The 16,904-nt window shown below is 35.9% G+C and overlaps 1 protein-coding gene across 3 annotated transcripts in view; it reads left to right on the top strand.

Moving 5' to 3' along the window:
- Positions 1-16,904, top strand: part of ORC4 (origin recognition complex subunit 4) — a 98,803-nt gene that overhangs the window by 77,716 nt on the left and 4,183 nt on the right. For 2 of the 3 annotated variants that reach the window (XM_007183032.2, XM_007183031.2), the window contains 2 exons: positions 81-254; positions 6,197-6,283. In XM_007183032.2, the coding sequence (XP_007183094.1) occupies positions 81-254; positions 6,197-6,283 (261 nt within the window). The remainder of the gene's footprint in view (positions 1-80; positions 255-6,196; positions 6,284-16,904) is intronic. The other variant, XM_057551964.1, reaches the window with a different exon arrangement.

The raw sequence follows: 16,904 nt of genomic DNA, 5'->3' as shown, positions 1-16,904 counted from the left end.
TAGTTCAAATAGTTATACCTCTAACATTGGTATGGTTATTTTAAACATGCATCTTACGGAGATTTTTGTTTGTTTTTAAGGATATTTTGGAACTCTTAGAAAAGAGAGTGAAGTCACGATTTTCCCACCGGCAGATACACTTAATGAATTCATTTGGTTTTCCACAGTATCTTAAAATATTTAAAGAACAATTATCTCTACCTGCAGTATTTCCAGGCAAGATTTTCGCTGAGAAGTGGAATGAAAATGTTCAGGTAGTTTGGAAAAAAGACAATAATGTTAAAGTAATATTTGTGTCTTGCTATACCATTTGAAAGCAATTAAAACTTGAAAATCTTTAAAATCTGTAAGTTAGCATAAAATTTCTAATATTACTGTGGCACAAAACTGCATTAATACAAACTATACTCTTTTGTGTGTGTATTTTCTTTTAAAAAACAGTTGAAATGTCATACTTCTAAATTTTTTTTCTCAAAAGAACTTTTATGAGATTTATTTTATTTGTATCTGGTTTATATTTTAGATTACTTTGTTAATGAACTTCATCATTAAATATTTATTTTCTTTATTTTATAAGTTTAGCAATATATTAACTTAGTAAGGTTCATACCTACTATCCAGTGTGGATTTTTCTTTTCCAGTTCTCATGAACAACTTAAGTGTTTTTCTCATTGGGTCTATTAAGAGGCAATTCAGACTGTGGCAACTTTGGTTATATTATCTATATTGACATAGCCCATCTTTGAGTCCTTGGAGCCCTGAGGGTCTTAAGTTGCAAACGCACACTCACTTGTTGTTTTAAACATTTACTGAACCTTGTGGACTCTAAATTTACTTATACTTAAGTTGAACAGCCTAATTTGTACAGAATGTTGTTGTATCAGCTAAGCATACTAGCATCAGTTTATCTTATACTGACAAGTTTTAGTTGGCAAGGAAAAGGGAGAGAGTGTATGTGTGTGAATGTGTGTTTAACAATGTGTTTGAAAAACAATATTACTGAATAAATCTTACATGTCAAAAATATGGGCCTTGTGAAAGTGGAAAATAATATAGAGTCCTTGGTTATGAAAGAATTAGGAAAAACTGGTCTATAATATTAAATACTAATGAGTGAGGATGATTAGATCTGCTTAGAGTTAAACAGTCTATATTCATTGGCTCTAAAAGATTGTTTTATGTTATAGCAATAATGATAGATTATATTTTTTTACTATAAAATCTTAAATATCAATACCAAATTAAAAGTGAGAATTTGCATTTATTTTGCTCTTTAACGATTCTTGCTTTTTTCCCATCTTTGTTGAGGTATAATTGACAAATTAGAAATTGCTTATATTTAAGGTATACAATTTGATGTTTGGTATACATTGTGAAATACCACAATCAAGCTATAATATTTAACATATCCATCACCTCATATAGATTTCTTTTCTCCTTTTTTTTTTAAAATTTTGTGGTAAAACCGTTAAGTTCTATCTTCTAAGCAAATTTCAAGTATATAGTACTGTATCGTTAACTATAATCACGTTGCTGTCCATTACTTATGCAGAACTTAACTTGTATAACTGAAACTTGATTCTTATTTTGATTTTAAAACAGAGTCAGCTTATGTGAGCACTATTAATTTTGACACAGTTTTTTTAAATTAAAAGTTATGAACAAAATTTAATCAGTGCTTAAGAATACATGGTAAAAGGTAGAATTTTCCCTTATGTCCATGCCCATCTTCCCTCCTTTCACTACAAAGTAATTATTTGGTTCATAGCATTTCAGACCTTACATATTGATACATGCCAAATTTGTTTTTACATAAAGGATTCAAACCTTAAATATTATTCTTTGGTTTACCTTTTTTACTTTGTTGTAATTGTTAATTTCATATTTTTTTCCTAATATAACTATACAGAATTGTATATCAAAATGATTGACTTTATTCTTAAATCATGATATTGTGTCATGATATAATTAGGTGTGGGTCCTTCCTTCCACCTTCCTCCCCAAATTAACTTTTCCTGGGACTCAGATATTTACTAGCTCATGCAAGTTTTTCTTGATACTATGTCTAACTATAAGAGTCCATGCTTTAAGAACACTTTATAGTTGGTGCTCTCACATTGTCTTTTCCTTTACCTGGATCTGGAGTGGGTCAGAGCTCTGAATCTTTGGCCTCTGAATCCACTTTTGAGTGCGTCACAGACTTTCACCTTTTACAACTCCTGAACTGATTGTCTTGTTACAACAGTGTGTTTTTCTGACTGCTTTAGTGATCAAATGCAGTCTTAGTATTTAATTGTCTGTGCTTTCCCAGGGCTTTTATTATTCTTACCCCTTCTCACTTTCTTTTCCTAAGATGACTACGTTAGCCCAGATTATACTGTACTGTCATCCATCTTTCTGTCCTTCCCAGCTATGTTGTATTCTGAGATCCTAGAATGGGTATATAAAGGAAGTAGATGGTGACAGTTACTGTGAAGCATAACTCTGGATGACTCAGAAAATGGTAAGCATGTGATGTAGAGTGGCTAACCCTAGGTTTTTGGTCCTTCTTTGCTGATCACTGAATTTAGAGGCAGGATGATAGGAATGAATGTGAACACTCTCCTGTCATCTTTTTGATAATCTTACAGTTCTTTCATAAGGTAGAACTAATACCACTGGCGTTTGTGTCTCTTAGTTCTAATATTTTCTTGCCCTATCCTAATCATCATTTGCCACCTCCCTTTAGGGTATGCTAATAAATGAGCTTCACTTGAAAAAAAATATGTCAGCACCATGGCCAGAGGCCCTGTCTGAAAAGGGGGGGTGTGCACTGAAGGAGCTATCCTGTCACTCAGTGCTGACTATCCAGCAAGTTTTTCTAATTCCAAGGTTAAACAAAAGCAGTGGTATAGATGACAGGTCACCTGTGGAATCTCATCCAAGAAATATCTTCAGGATAGACTTGAACCTGGACATCCTGCCTAACTTGAATGTTTGTTTTAGCCCTATCCCAAATATGTAAGTAAGCAGGGTAAATACCATCTCAGCATGGCACTATAAGAAAAATCTCTGTATAAAAGAGCACTTAAAAGGACCATAGCTCAGAATGACCATCATCAAAACATCTACAAACAATAAATGCTGGAGAGGGTGTGGAGAAAAGGGAACCCTCTTGCACTGTTGGTGGGAATGTAAATTGATACAGCCACTATGGAGAACAGTATGGAGGTTCTTTAAAAAACTAAAAATAGAACTACCATATGACCCAGCAATCCCACTCTCAAGGCATATACCCTGAGAAAACCATAATTCAGAAAGAGTCATGTATCACAGTGTTCATTGCAGCACTATTTACCATAGCCAGGACATGGAAGCAACCTAAGTGTCCATTGACAGATGAATGGATAAAGAAGATGTGGTACATATATACAATCAAATATTACTCAGCCATAAAAAGAAATGAAGTTGAACTATTTGTAGTGAGATGGATGGACCTAGAGACTGTCATACAGAGTGAAGTAAGTCAGAAAGAGAAAAACAAATACCGTATGCTAACACATATATATGGAATCTAAAAAAATAAAAAAAGTTCTGAAGAACCTAGGGGCAGGACAGGAATAAAGACTCAGACATAGAGAATGGACCTGAGGACACGGAGGGGGGAAGGGTAAGCTGGGAGGAAGTGAGAGAGTGGCGTGGACATGTATATACTACCAAATGTAAAATAGATAGTGGGAAGCAGCCGCATAGCACAGGGAGATCACCTCAGTGCTTTGTGACCACCTAGAGGGGTGGGATAGGGAGGGTGGGAGGGAGGTGCAAGAGGGAGGAGATGTGGGGATATATGTATATGTGTAGCTGATTCACTTGGTTATACAGCAGAAACACACCATTGTAAAGCAATTAATACTCCAATAAAGATGTTAAATAAATAAATAAATGAAATAAAAGGACCATAGCTAATTCTCCTCAAAAGAAATTCCCACAAAGTGCTATAGCTAAGTTCAAGAAAGATCTACCAACTTTCTTAACCTTCCCTGTTTAGTTAACAGAAGGTAAGAATGTTTAGCAGGGAGACTAGGAGATTTAGTATATATTCTGCTGCCACTAAGTTATCCCTGGAGCAGCATGAGTCCTCAGGTACTAGTGTAATCCTATAACATTCTCCTTAGAAACTACCTGTGAAGAGGGCACTGGTCAAGCACACTGCAGTGAGCACATTAAGAACTTGTTTCTGCAACTGCTACTCCTGTGCTCATCAGTGAAAAGGGAATGTGTCCACTTCCCTGAATAAGATAGAGAAGACTAAAAACAGTAGCAAGGGAATGGGGACTATAACCAGGATAATATATTTACTGAGAGCATAAAACTTCATCCCATTAGACTAGAACTTATTCGTGAATCTGGATCTTCTCATAGTGGAAGAAGTAGAGACATACAGTTTCAGCTCTAGAAAATACAGAAATACTTAGTTTTCTGGGCCTTTTTTTTTTGGAAAAAGAATCCTTATTCCTTACAGATGATTTTTGAAAAATTATGTCAGTCTTACCCAAGCCTTTTTTGGCTCTGCCAACTCTGATTTTACTGTCCTTTCATCTAATCTTTTCTTCGGTGCCAAGTGAACCTCACCTTTCATTAATCCTAATTCACTGCAGTCACTGTTTTTAGTCTTCTCTTTCTCTCTTAGAGGGCTTGCTGTTGCTATATATATATTTGTATCATAAACAGGGTTGAATACCCTTGGAAGTATACCAGATGAACATAAAATAATAAAACAAAGTAATACAAATAAAAAACTTTGGGAAATTAACTGTAGTCCTTGCTTCTGCAGTTGTTGACTCTTACCAAGTCACTTATAAGGTTGATATATTAAATATATACTTAGATATTGCTTTTCAGAGGGCCCTATTGAGCTCTAAATTTCCAAAGCCATCAATTTCTCAAAATACATCTTAATTTAGTTATACAAAGTATGTAGCTTACATTGTTGATCACCACTTCCCTCTTGAAGTGTGTCCCTCTTGTTTTCTTCCCCTGGTTTTATTGCTCTCTCTTGGATTCTTTTCCAGTCTTCAACATCTTTCTCAGTCTCTTACTTTGCTCCTCTTTTTCTATTTACTTCTTAAACATTGATAATACAAGTTTTACTTCCTAACTACATCTCCCTCTTCATTTCTCCTGGGACATTCTGTTCCCCATAGTTTCATCTTTGATTTTTTTCTAACCCCTCTCCAACTCTTCATCTCTACTCCCCACTGGTTGATTCTCCATCAGACATGTCTTCTATAAATGTGTTTAATTCTTTCTTGTCTTCACACCACTGTGTTAATTCAGACTCATATTGTTTCTTTTTTTAAAAATTTATTTATTTATTTTTGGCTGTGTTGGGTCTTTGTTTCTGTGTGAGGGCTTTCTCTAGTTGCAGCAAGCAGGGGCCACTCTTCATCGCGGTGCGCGGGCCTCTCACTATTGCGGCCTCTCTTGTTGCGGAGCACAGACTCCAGACACACAGGCTCAGTAGTTGTGGCTCACGGGCCTAGTTGCTCCGTGGCATGTGGGATCTTCCCAGACCAGGGCTCGAACCCATGTCCCCTGCATTGGCAGGCAGATTCTCAACCACTGTGCCACCAGGGAAGCCCCATTTTGTTTCTTACATGGACAACTGTAGTTGCCTCCAGTTAGGTTTTCCTGCCTTTGTCTTTCCGTACAATCATTTAGCCAGAACTGAAACTCAGGATGACATGACTACTCATCTTCTATCCATATGCCACAATCTCCCTACATTGTTCATGATGTTCCCTATAACTGGAATGCTCTTTGTAGCATACTGACTCATACAGTTTAAGCATTCTTTGTAACACTTTACCTTGTTTTTGAAGTATAGTAAATAACCCTTATTCTCTGTTTCATTTAGTGGTGCATTTTGATCATCCCATTAGTATGACTGTATAGTTTCCCTCTTTAGACTGGAAATTTTGTGGTAGCAAGGGTTATGTTTTATCCTTGTGTCTTTGGAATTAACGTAAAGGGATAAGAAGAAAATCAATAGAGTGGAAATTTGATTTTTGTTTTCCACAAATAAAACCAGCACCTATTTAATAATGGATAAATACCAGATAGAGTTCATGAGATACACCAGCCAGTGAGGCACAAGTTTATATTTAGGTTTTAAACTGCGTTGTTCCTTAATTCTCTTTTGATCTTTTTCCTCTAGAGTCTCTCAGAAGATAGGAGTGTGCGAGACGTGCTGCAGAAGCATTTCAATGTCAGCAAAAGCCTGCGGTCATTACACACGCTACTGGTTTGTATTAGTTTTATTTTTATCACTCATTTTCTTTCACCAGGTAATTATGTTCTGACAGGAATTGGTTAAACCTCTAGATACATTTTGGGAAAATAAACACATCTACTACATTAGGTCTTCCAATCCCTGAATATGGTACATCTCTTCTTTTATTTAGTTATTCTTTGATTTCTTTCATCATCATTTTAGAATTCTCACCTCACAGATCCTGTACATGTTTACAGTGTATACCTAAGTGTTTAGTTTCCTGTGGAACAATTTTAAATGATATTTTGTTTTTAATTTTAGTTTTAGCATGCCCATTATTAGTGTATAGAAATGTGACTGATTTTGTGTTGATGTTGTATTCTGCAATGTTGCTGAACTAATTTATTTTAGGAGTTTTTTTAATAAAGAGTTTTATTTTTTTCCTTTCTAATTTGTATATCCTTTCTTTCTTTTTCTTGTCTTTTTTGCAATGGCTAGAACTTCTTGCACTATGTTGGATAAGAATGGTGAGGGTAGATAATTGCCAGTCTTAGGGGGAAAGGATTTAGTCTTTTACTGTTAAGTATGATATAAGCTGTAGGTTTTTTTTTTTTTTTTTTTTTTTTATTTATTTATTTATTTATTTATTTTTGGCTGTGTTGGGTCTTCGGTTCGTGCGAGGGCTTTCTCCAGTTGCGGCAAGCGGGGGCCACTCTTCATCGCGGTGCGGGGACCGCTCTTCATCGCGGTGCGCGGGCCTTTCTCTATCGCGGCCCCTCCCGTCGCGGGGCACAGGCTCCAGACGCGCAGGCTCAGCAATTGTGGCTCACGGGCCCAGCTGCTCCGTGGCATGTGGGATCTTCCCAGACCAGGGCTCGAACCCGTGTCCCCTGCATTAGCAGGCAGATTCTCAACCACTGCGCCACCAGGGAAGCCCAAGCTGTAGGTTTTTAATACATGTTTATTATCAAGTTAAGGTAATTCCCATCTATTCCTAACTTGCTAAGAGTTTATTATGATTGTGTTGGATTTTGTTAAATGCTTATTCTGTATCAATGAATATGATCTATGACTTTTCTTCTTTAGCCTGTTGATATGTTGAATTACCTTGCTTGATTTTCTAATGTTGAACTAGCTTTACATACCTGGACAAATCCTACCTGGTCATGGTCTTTCACCCAGTAATTATATCTTAAGCTTAAACAGTATCAAGAAAGGGGTACTTAATTGTTCTGAAAAGTAAAATTTTTCCTTCTCTTAGAGTATTTGATACTAGTCTAATATTTCTAGAAAATTATTTATTCATTATTACAAAAGATATGGCAAATACCTTTCAAAGAGAAAATAATTTTGGTTTTGTGAGTTTCTTCGTGATCACTTCCATTTATAATAATGGGTATCATTTATTAAATAGCACATGAGTCAGGTGACCTAGTTACTTTACCAGCGTTATGTCTAGTTATATTAATCCTGTTTTTTTATCTTTGGGTGTATTTTATCCTTACCTTTGAGGAAACTGATGCTCTTTGAGGTTAAATAACTTACCCCAGGTCACACAGCTACTAGATGGCAAACCCGAGACTCAAATCCAAGGCTGTCTAGCTTCAAGCTTATCATAACTGCTTTACTATATGGTTCTGCCACTTTTTACAGATTCTCCTTCTCCATTTCTGGTCTTGCTTAGGAAACTTAAGAGTGTTTTCCTCTCTATATACTTTCCCTCTCGTTAGCACATCCCCCTCCCATTTATCAAAACCACACTGCCATTTTCAGCAACAGCTGTCTTTATCACAGAAGTATTACAGGTACTAAGAATTTTTAGAGTAGAGATTTTAGTTACTTACGTACCAAAATTAGACTTTATTTACTAGCTTACGGTATATGGAGCATACACACACACAGGTATATACATAAACATATACCTTTCATTATTCTGGGAAAATATCTCTGCCTGAAAATTGTCAACATAAAAAACCATTGTTTTGCCAGTTTCCTATTATATTTTTATTTATTTTATTTTTTTTTTTTTTAATTTTTATTTATTTATTTATTTATGGCTGCATTGGGTCTTTGTTTCTGTGCGAGGGCTTTCTCTCGTTGCAGCAAGCGGGGGCCACTCCTCATCGCGGTGCGCGGGCCTCTCACCATCGTGGCCTCTCTTGTTGTGGAGCACAGGCTCCAGACGTGCAGGCTCAGTAATTGTGGCTCACGGGCCTAGTTGCTCCACGGCATGTGGGATCTTCCCAGACCAGGGCTCGAACCCGTGTCCCCTGCATTGGCAGGCAGATTCTCAACCACTGCGCCACCAGGGAAGCCCTCCTATTATATTTTTAATTCAAGGTGATGGCTCAATTTTTGTTTGGGGTTTTCTTGTTTAAGAAAAGTTTTGGAATTGGTGGAAATTATAAAGAAAAGAGAAAGACCTGACTGAGATTAAATATAGTTTGGATAATTTTTCAACAAAAAAAAAAATCAGGAGTTATACACATAGAAAAAAACACCGTCAATGCATAGCCTAAAGTAAATTTCAGGTTGATAAACCTAACTTTATGTAGAAAAACAAAACTTTTTTTTAAATTAGAAGAAACATATAAGACAATATGTTTGTATTCTTGAGGTAGGGAAAGATTTCTTACAAAAGTTACACAGATCACAAGTCATAACAAAAAAGATGGTTAAAGTTAATAACATTGAATTTTTAAATGTCTAGACACTGAAAGATACCATGGATGAAGTGAAGACTGATAAGGAGAGGAAAAATGCAATGCATATATCATCAATACTGTCCATAATATATAAAGAGCTTCTACAGTAATCAATAAAGAAATGAACTGACCAGAGGGCAGACAGCAGAAGCAAGAAGAACTACAATCCTGCAGCCTGTAGAACAAAAACCACATTCACAGAAAGAGAGACAAGGTGAAAAGCAGAGGGCTGTGTACCAGATGAAGGAACAAGATGAAACCCCAGAAAAACAACTAAATGAAGTGGAGATAGGTAACCTTCCAGAAAAAGAATTCAGAATAATGATAGTGAAGATGATCCAGGACCTCGGAAAAAGAATGGAGGCAAAGATGGAGAAGATGCAAGAAATGTTTAACAAAGACCTAGAAGAATTAAAGAACAAACAAACAGATGAACAATACAATAACTGAAATGAAAACTACACTAGAAGGAATCAATAGCAGAATAACTGAGGCACAAGAATGGATAAGTGACCTGGAAAACAGAATGGTGGAATTTACTGCTGTGGAACAGAATAAAGAAAAAAGAATGAAAAGAAATGAAGACAGCCTAAGAGACCTCTGGGACAACATTAAACGCAACAACATTCGCATTATAGGGGTCCCAGAAGGAGAAGAGAGAGAGAAAGGACGAGAGAAAATATTTGAAGAGATTCTAGTCGAAAACTTCCCTAACATGGGGAAGGAAATAGCCACCCAAGTCCAGGAAGCACAGAGAGTCCCATACAGGATAAACCCAAGGAGAAACATGCCGAGACACATAGTAATCAAATTGGCAAAAATTAAAGGCAAAGAAAAATTATTGAAAGCAGCAAGGGAAAAATGACAAATAACATACAAGGGAACTCCCATAAGGTTAACAGAGTTTCTCAGCAGAAACTCTACAGGCCAGAAGGGAGTGGCACAATATACTTAAAGTGATGAAAGGGAGGAACCTACAACCAAGATTACTCTAGCTGGCAAGGATCTCATTCAGATTCAACAGAGAAATCAAAAGCTTTACAGACAAGCAAAAGCTACGAGAATTCAGCACCACCAAACCAGCTCTACAACAAATGCTAAAGGAACTTCTCTAGGTGAGAAAAACAAGAGAGGAAAAGGACCTACAAAAACAAACCCAAAACAATTAAGAAAATGGTCATAGGAACATACATATCGATAATTACCTTAAACGTGAATGGACTAAATGCTCCAACCAAAAGAAACAGCCTTGCTGAATGGATACAAAAACAAGACCCATATATATATGCTGTCTACAAGAGACCCACTTCAGACCTAGGGACACATTCAGACTGAAAGTGAGGGGATGGAAAAAGATATTCCATGCAAATGGAAATCAAAAGAAAGCTGGAGTAGCAATAATCACATCAGATAAAATAGACTTTAAAATAAAGAATGTTACAAGAGACAAGGAAGGACACTACATAATGATCAAGGGGTCAATCCAAGAAGATACAACAATTATAAATATATATGCACCCAACATAGAAGTACCTCAATACATAAGGCAACTGCTAACAGCTATAAAAGACGAAATCAACAGTAACACAATAATAATGGGGGACTTTAACACCTCACTTACACCAATGCACAGATCATCCAGACAGAAAATTAATAAGTAAACACAAGATTTAAATGACACAATAGATCAAATAGATTTAATTGATATTTATAGGACATTCCATCCCAAAGCAGCAGATTACACTTTCTTCTCAAGTGCGCACGGAACATTCTCCACGATAGATCACATCTTGGGTCACAAATAAAGCCTCAGTAAATTTAAGAAAATTGAAATCATATCAAGCATCTTTTCTGACCACAACTCTCTGAGATTAGAAATCAATTACAGGGAAAAAAACATAAAAAAATACAAACACATGGAAGCTAAACAATACGTTACTAAGTAACCAAGAGATCACTGAAGAAATCAAAGAGGAAGTTAAAAACTACTTAGAGACAAATGACAATGAAAACACGACGATCCAAAACCTATGGGATGCAGCAAAAGCAGTTCTAAGAGGGAAGTTTATAGCTATACGAGCCTACCTAAAGAAACAAGAACAATCTCAAGTAAACAATCTAACCTTACACCTAAAGGAACTAGAGAAAGAAGAACAAACAAAACCCAAAGTTAGCAGAAGGAAAGAAATCATAAAGATCAGAGCAAAAATCAATGAAATAGAAGCAAAACAGTAGCAAAGATCAATAAAACTAAAAGCTGGTTCTTTGAGAAGATAAAAAAATTGATAAACCACTACCCAGACTCATCAAGAAAAAGAGGGAGAAGACTCAAATCAATAAAATTAGAAATGAAAAGGGAGAAGTTACAACAGAAACCACAGAAATACAAAGCATCCTAAGAGACTACTACAAGCAACTCTATGCCAATAAAATGGACAACCTGGAAGAAATGGACAAATTCTTAGAAAGGTAGAACTTTCCAAGACTGAATCAGGAAGAAATAGAAAATATGAACAGACCAATCACAAGTAATGAAATTGAAACTGTGATTAAAAATCTTCCAACAAGCCAAAGTCCAGGACCAGATGGCTTCACAGGTGAATTCTATCAAACATTTAGAGAAGAGCTAACACCCATCCTTCTCAAACTCTTCCAAAAAATTGAGGAGAAAGCAACACTCCCAAACTCATTCTATGAGGCCACCATCACCCTGATACCAAAACCAGACAAATATCTTACACAAAAAGAAAATTACAGACCAATATCACTGATGAATACAGAGGCAAAAATCCTCAACAAAATACTAGCAAACAGAATCCAACAACACATTAAAAGGATCATACACCATGATCAAGTGGGATTTATCCCAGGGATGCAAGGATTCTTCAATATATGCAAATCAATCAATGTGATACACCATATTAACAAATTATAGAATAAAAACCCTATGATCAGCCACTCTCATTTGATAGATTTTTCAAATATACATACTTTATCATATATCAAAAAAAACCAAAAAACCCTATGATCATCTCAATAGATGCAGAAAAAGCTTTTGACAACATTCAACACCCATTTATGATAAAAACTCTCCAGAAAGTGGGCATAGAGGGAACCTACCTCAACATAATAAAGGCCATATACGACAAACCCACAGCAAACATCATTCTCGATGGTGAAAAACTGAAAGCATTTCCTCTAAGATCAGGAACAAGACAAGGATGTCCACTTTCACCACTGTTATTCAACATAGTTTTGGAAGTTCTAGCCACAGCAATCAGAGAAGAAAAAGAAATAAAAGGAATACAAATTGGAAAAGAAGTAAAAGTGTCACTGTTTGCAGATGACATGATACTATACATAGAGAATCCTAAAGATGCCACTAGAAAACTACTGGAGCTCATCAATGAATTTGGTAAAGTTGCAAGATACAAAATTAATGCACAGAAATCTCTTGCATTCCTATACACTAATGATGAAAAATCTGAAAGAGAAATTAAGGAAACACTCCCCTTTACCTTTGCAACAAAAAGAATAAAATACCTTGTAATAAACCTATCTAGGGAGACAAAAGACCTGTATGCAGAAAACTGTAAGACACTGATGAAAGAAATTAAAGATGATACCAACAGATGGAGAGATATACTATGTTCTTGGATTGGAAGAATCAATATTTTGAAAATGACTGTACTACCCAAAGCAATCTACAGATTCAATGCAATCCCTATCAAATTACCAATGGCATTTTTTACAGAACTAGAACAAAAAATCTTAAAATTTCTATGGAGACACAACAGACCCCGAATAGCCAAAGCAGTCTTGAGGGCAAAAAACGGAGCTGGAGGAATCAGACTCCCTGACTTCAGACTCTACTACAAAGCTACAGTAATCAAGACAATATGATACTGGCACAAAAACAGAAACATAGATCAATGGAACAAGATAGAAAGCCCAGAGATAAACTCATGCACCTATGATTAACTAATCTGACAAAGGAGGCAAGGATATACAATGTAGAAAAGAGATTCTCTTCAATAAGTGGTGCTGGGAAAACTGGACAGCTACATGTAAAAGAATGAAATTAGAACACTCCCTAACACCATACACAAAAATAAACTCAAAATGGATTAGAGACCTAAATGTAAGACCAGACGCTATAAAACTCTTAGAGGAAAACATAGGAAGAATACTCTTTGACATAAATCACAGCAAGATCTTTTTTGATCCACCTCCTAGAGTAATGGAAATAAAAACAAAAATAAACAAATGGGACCTAATGAAACTTCAAAGCTTTTGCACAGCAAAGGAAACCATAAACAAGACAAAAAGGCAACCCTCAGAATGGGAGAAAATATTTGCAAATGAATCAGCGGACAAAGGATTAATCTCCAAAATATATAAATGGCTCAGTCAGCTCAATATTAGAGAAACAAACAACCCAATCTAAAAATGGGCAGAAGATCTAAATAGACATTTCTCTAAAGAAGACATACAGATGGCCAGGAAGCACATGAAAAGCTGCTCAACATCACTAATTAGAGAAATGCAAATCAAAACTACAATGAGGTATCACCTCACACCAGTTAGAATGGGCATCAACAGAAAATCTACAAACAACAAATGCTGGAGAGGGTGTGGAGAAAAGGCAACCCTCTTGCACTGTTGGTGGGTATGTAAATTGATATAACCACTATGGAGAACAGTGTGGAGGTTCCTTAAAAACTAAAAATAGAATTACCATATGATCCAGCAATCCCACTACTGGTCATATACCCAGAGAAAACCATAATTCAAAAAGACACATGCACCCCAGTGTGCATTCCAGCACTATTTACAATAGCCAGGTCTTGGAAGCAACCTAAATGCTCCTTGACATACGAATGGATAAAGAAGATGTGGTACATATATGCAATGGAATATTACTCAGCCATAAAAGGGAACGAAATTGGGTCATTTGTTGAGACGTGGATGGTTCTAGAGACTGTCATACAGAGTGAAATAAGTCAGAAAGAGAAAAGCAAATATCGTATATTAACGCATATATGTGGAACCTAGGAAAATGGTACAGATGAACCGGTTTGCAGGGCAGAAGTTGAGACACAGATGTAGAGAACAAATGTATGGACACCAAGGGGGGAAAACCGTGGTGGGGTGAGGATGGTGGTGTGCTGAATTGGGCAATTGGGATTGACCTGTATACACTGATGTGTATAAAATTGATGACTAATAAGAACCTGCAATATAAAAAAATAAAATAAAATTCAAAAATTTTAAAAAAAAGAGACCACCTGAGGCCAGATTAAAGGAGTGCAGGCCCTGCATACACCCTGATCCTTATCAGCAAACCTGGCCTTGAACCATTGTTATAAAACTCCTCACTAAATCCTCCCGGGTTGGGACCCACAGTTTTCGAGGGCAGGAGTCTGCTGTCTCCCCCTTTGCCTGGCAAAGCAATAAAGCTATTCTTTTCTACTTCACCCAAAACTCTGTCTCTGAGATACAAGTCAGCACCGGTGCACGGAGCCTGAGTTTTCAGCATCCCAACCATAACAAAAAATAATGAAAAATAAAGGAATGAACTAAGAATATGAGTGCAAGCAATCCACCAATGTAGAATCCCACATAACTTATAAATTGCAAAGATATTTAACCTCTCCAGTAATTAGGGAAATGGTACAATTTAAACTTTACAGTTAAACCTTTTTTTCTGCCAATCTGGTGGGTGTCAAAAGTTTATGTCTGATGATATGATGACTATTACGTTTGTTGCTGCTAGTAGTGTAAATATGTATAGGTACTTTGGAGAGCAATATGGAAAATTAGGTATCTAGAGAGACTCAAATACACAAGAAGGCATGTACAGTATTGTTTATTGCAGCCTTGTTTATAATCCATCCCCCAAAATGACAGATACCCATCAATAAGGGAAAGAATAATTAAATTGTGCATATATACAAAGGAATATAACAGAAAATAAAAGAATAGACCAGAATTGACATCTGGACATAGATGAATTCTCATGACAGATGTTTAGTGAAGAAAGAGTAGCATTAAGTACAATATGGTATTTATATAAAACTTGAAAATTACTCTGTATTGTCTAGGAATACAAAGATATGTAGTAGAAGGATGAAAACTTGCATGATTTTTTTGCATGGAGAGGAGTAGAGAGTCCAACCAGGGCAAGAGACAGGGGCTTCAACTCTGTAAGTTTATATTTCGTAAGCTGAGAAAGTGGTCATGGATATTCATTATATTATTCTCTTGCCTTTTTATATGTCAAAAATATTTTATAATAAAAGGAAAAAGAAAAGATAAGAGAAAGGGAAGGAGCTACTGGGTACCTGGATCCCTCCCAGTATGGGGAATGAAGGACAAGGATTACCCAACTTTTTTGTTCAGTTAAGCACCCTGAGCCCTGGTTAAAAAAGGGAGAGTTCAAGGCAATAGAAATAAAAGCAAAAATAAACAAATGGGACGTAATCAAACTTACAGACTTTTTTTTGTACAGCAAAGGAAACCCATAAACAAAGCAAAAAGAAAACCTAAGGACTGGGAGAAAATATTTACAAATGATGTGACAGACAAGGGCTTAATTTCCAAAATACACAAACAGATCATACAACTTAATAATAACAACAATTAAAAATCCCAATCGAAAAATAGGCAGTAGACCTAAATAGATACTTCTCCAAAGAGGGCATACAGATGGTAACGGGCACATGAAAAGATGTTCAACATCGCTAATTATTAAAGAAATGCAAATCAAAACTACAGTGAGGTACCACCTCACACCAGTCAGAATGGCCGTCATTAAAAAGTCTACAAATAACAAATGCTGGAGAGAGTGTGGAATGTAAATTTGTGCAGCAACTATGTTGGTGGGAATGTAAATTCGTGCAGCTGCTATGGAAAACAGTATGGAGGTTCTTCAAAAAACTAAAATAGATTTGCCATGTGATCCAGTAATCCCACTGCTGGGCATATATTTGGACAAACCTATAATTCAAAAAGATACATGCAACCGTATGTTCATAGCAGCACTATTCACAGTAGCCAAGACATGGAAACAACCTAAATGTCCATTGATAGATGAATGGATAAAGAAGATGTGGTACATATATACAGTGGAATACTACTCAGCCGTAGAAAAAGAATGAAATAATGCCATTTGCAACAACATGGATGGACCTAGAGATTATCATACTAAATGAAGTAAGTCAGAAAGAGAAAGACAAATACCATATACTATCAATTATATGTGGAATCTAAAATATGACACAAATGAACTTATCTACGAAGCAGAAACAGGCTCACAGACATAGAGAATAGACTTGTGGCTGCCAAGGGTGAGAGTGGGGTGGTGGAGGGATGGATTGGCAGTATGAGATTAGCAGATGCAAAATATAGGTAGAATGGATAAACAACAAGGTCCCACTGTATAGCACAGGGAACTATATTCAATATCCTGTGATAAACCATAGTGAAAAATAGTGTATATATATGTATAACTGAATCACTTTGCTATACAGTAGAAATTAACACAACATTGTAAATCAACTATGCTTCAATAAAATAATTAAAAAAAAAAAAAAGTTTCTAGTGTTAATGTCCCACATATTACATGGCATATACTTACACTAAGAAATTACTCATTGTTTACCTGGAATTCAAATTTAATGAGATGTTATGCATTTTTACCTGCTAACCCTATTTATATGACTAAATTTAAATGCTGAGTCAATTATATTTCAATGAAAAATAAATTTTTAAAAAATTAAGTAAAATTTAGATGTTAGGAAAGTTACAAATAAAGAAATCTTCAAATGCAGAAGTTTTTGTTAGTCATTGGACAGAGAACTTGCTACATGGAGGCAACTTGTCCTTGCTTTCAAGGAGAGTTGTTTCTTGGTATAATTTTGTTTTTGTTTTTTTCTTTTTAATAC

The sequence above is a fragment of the Balaenoptera acutorostrata genome, chromosome 8 (genome assembly GCF_949987535.1).
Source record: "Balaenoptera acutorostrata chromosome 8, mBalAcu1.1, whole genome shotgun sequence".
Taxonomy (NCBI): domain Eukaryota; kingdom Metazoa; phylum Chordata; class Mammalia; order Artiodactyla; family Balaenopteridae; genus Balaenoptera; species Balaenoptera acutorostrata.
The sequence above is the reverse complement of the archived record's forward strand: the minus strand, read 5'-3'. Positions and strand labels throughout refer to the sequence as shown.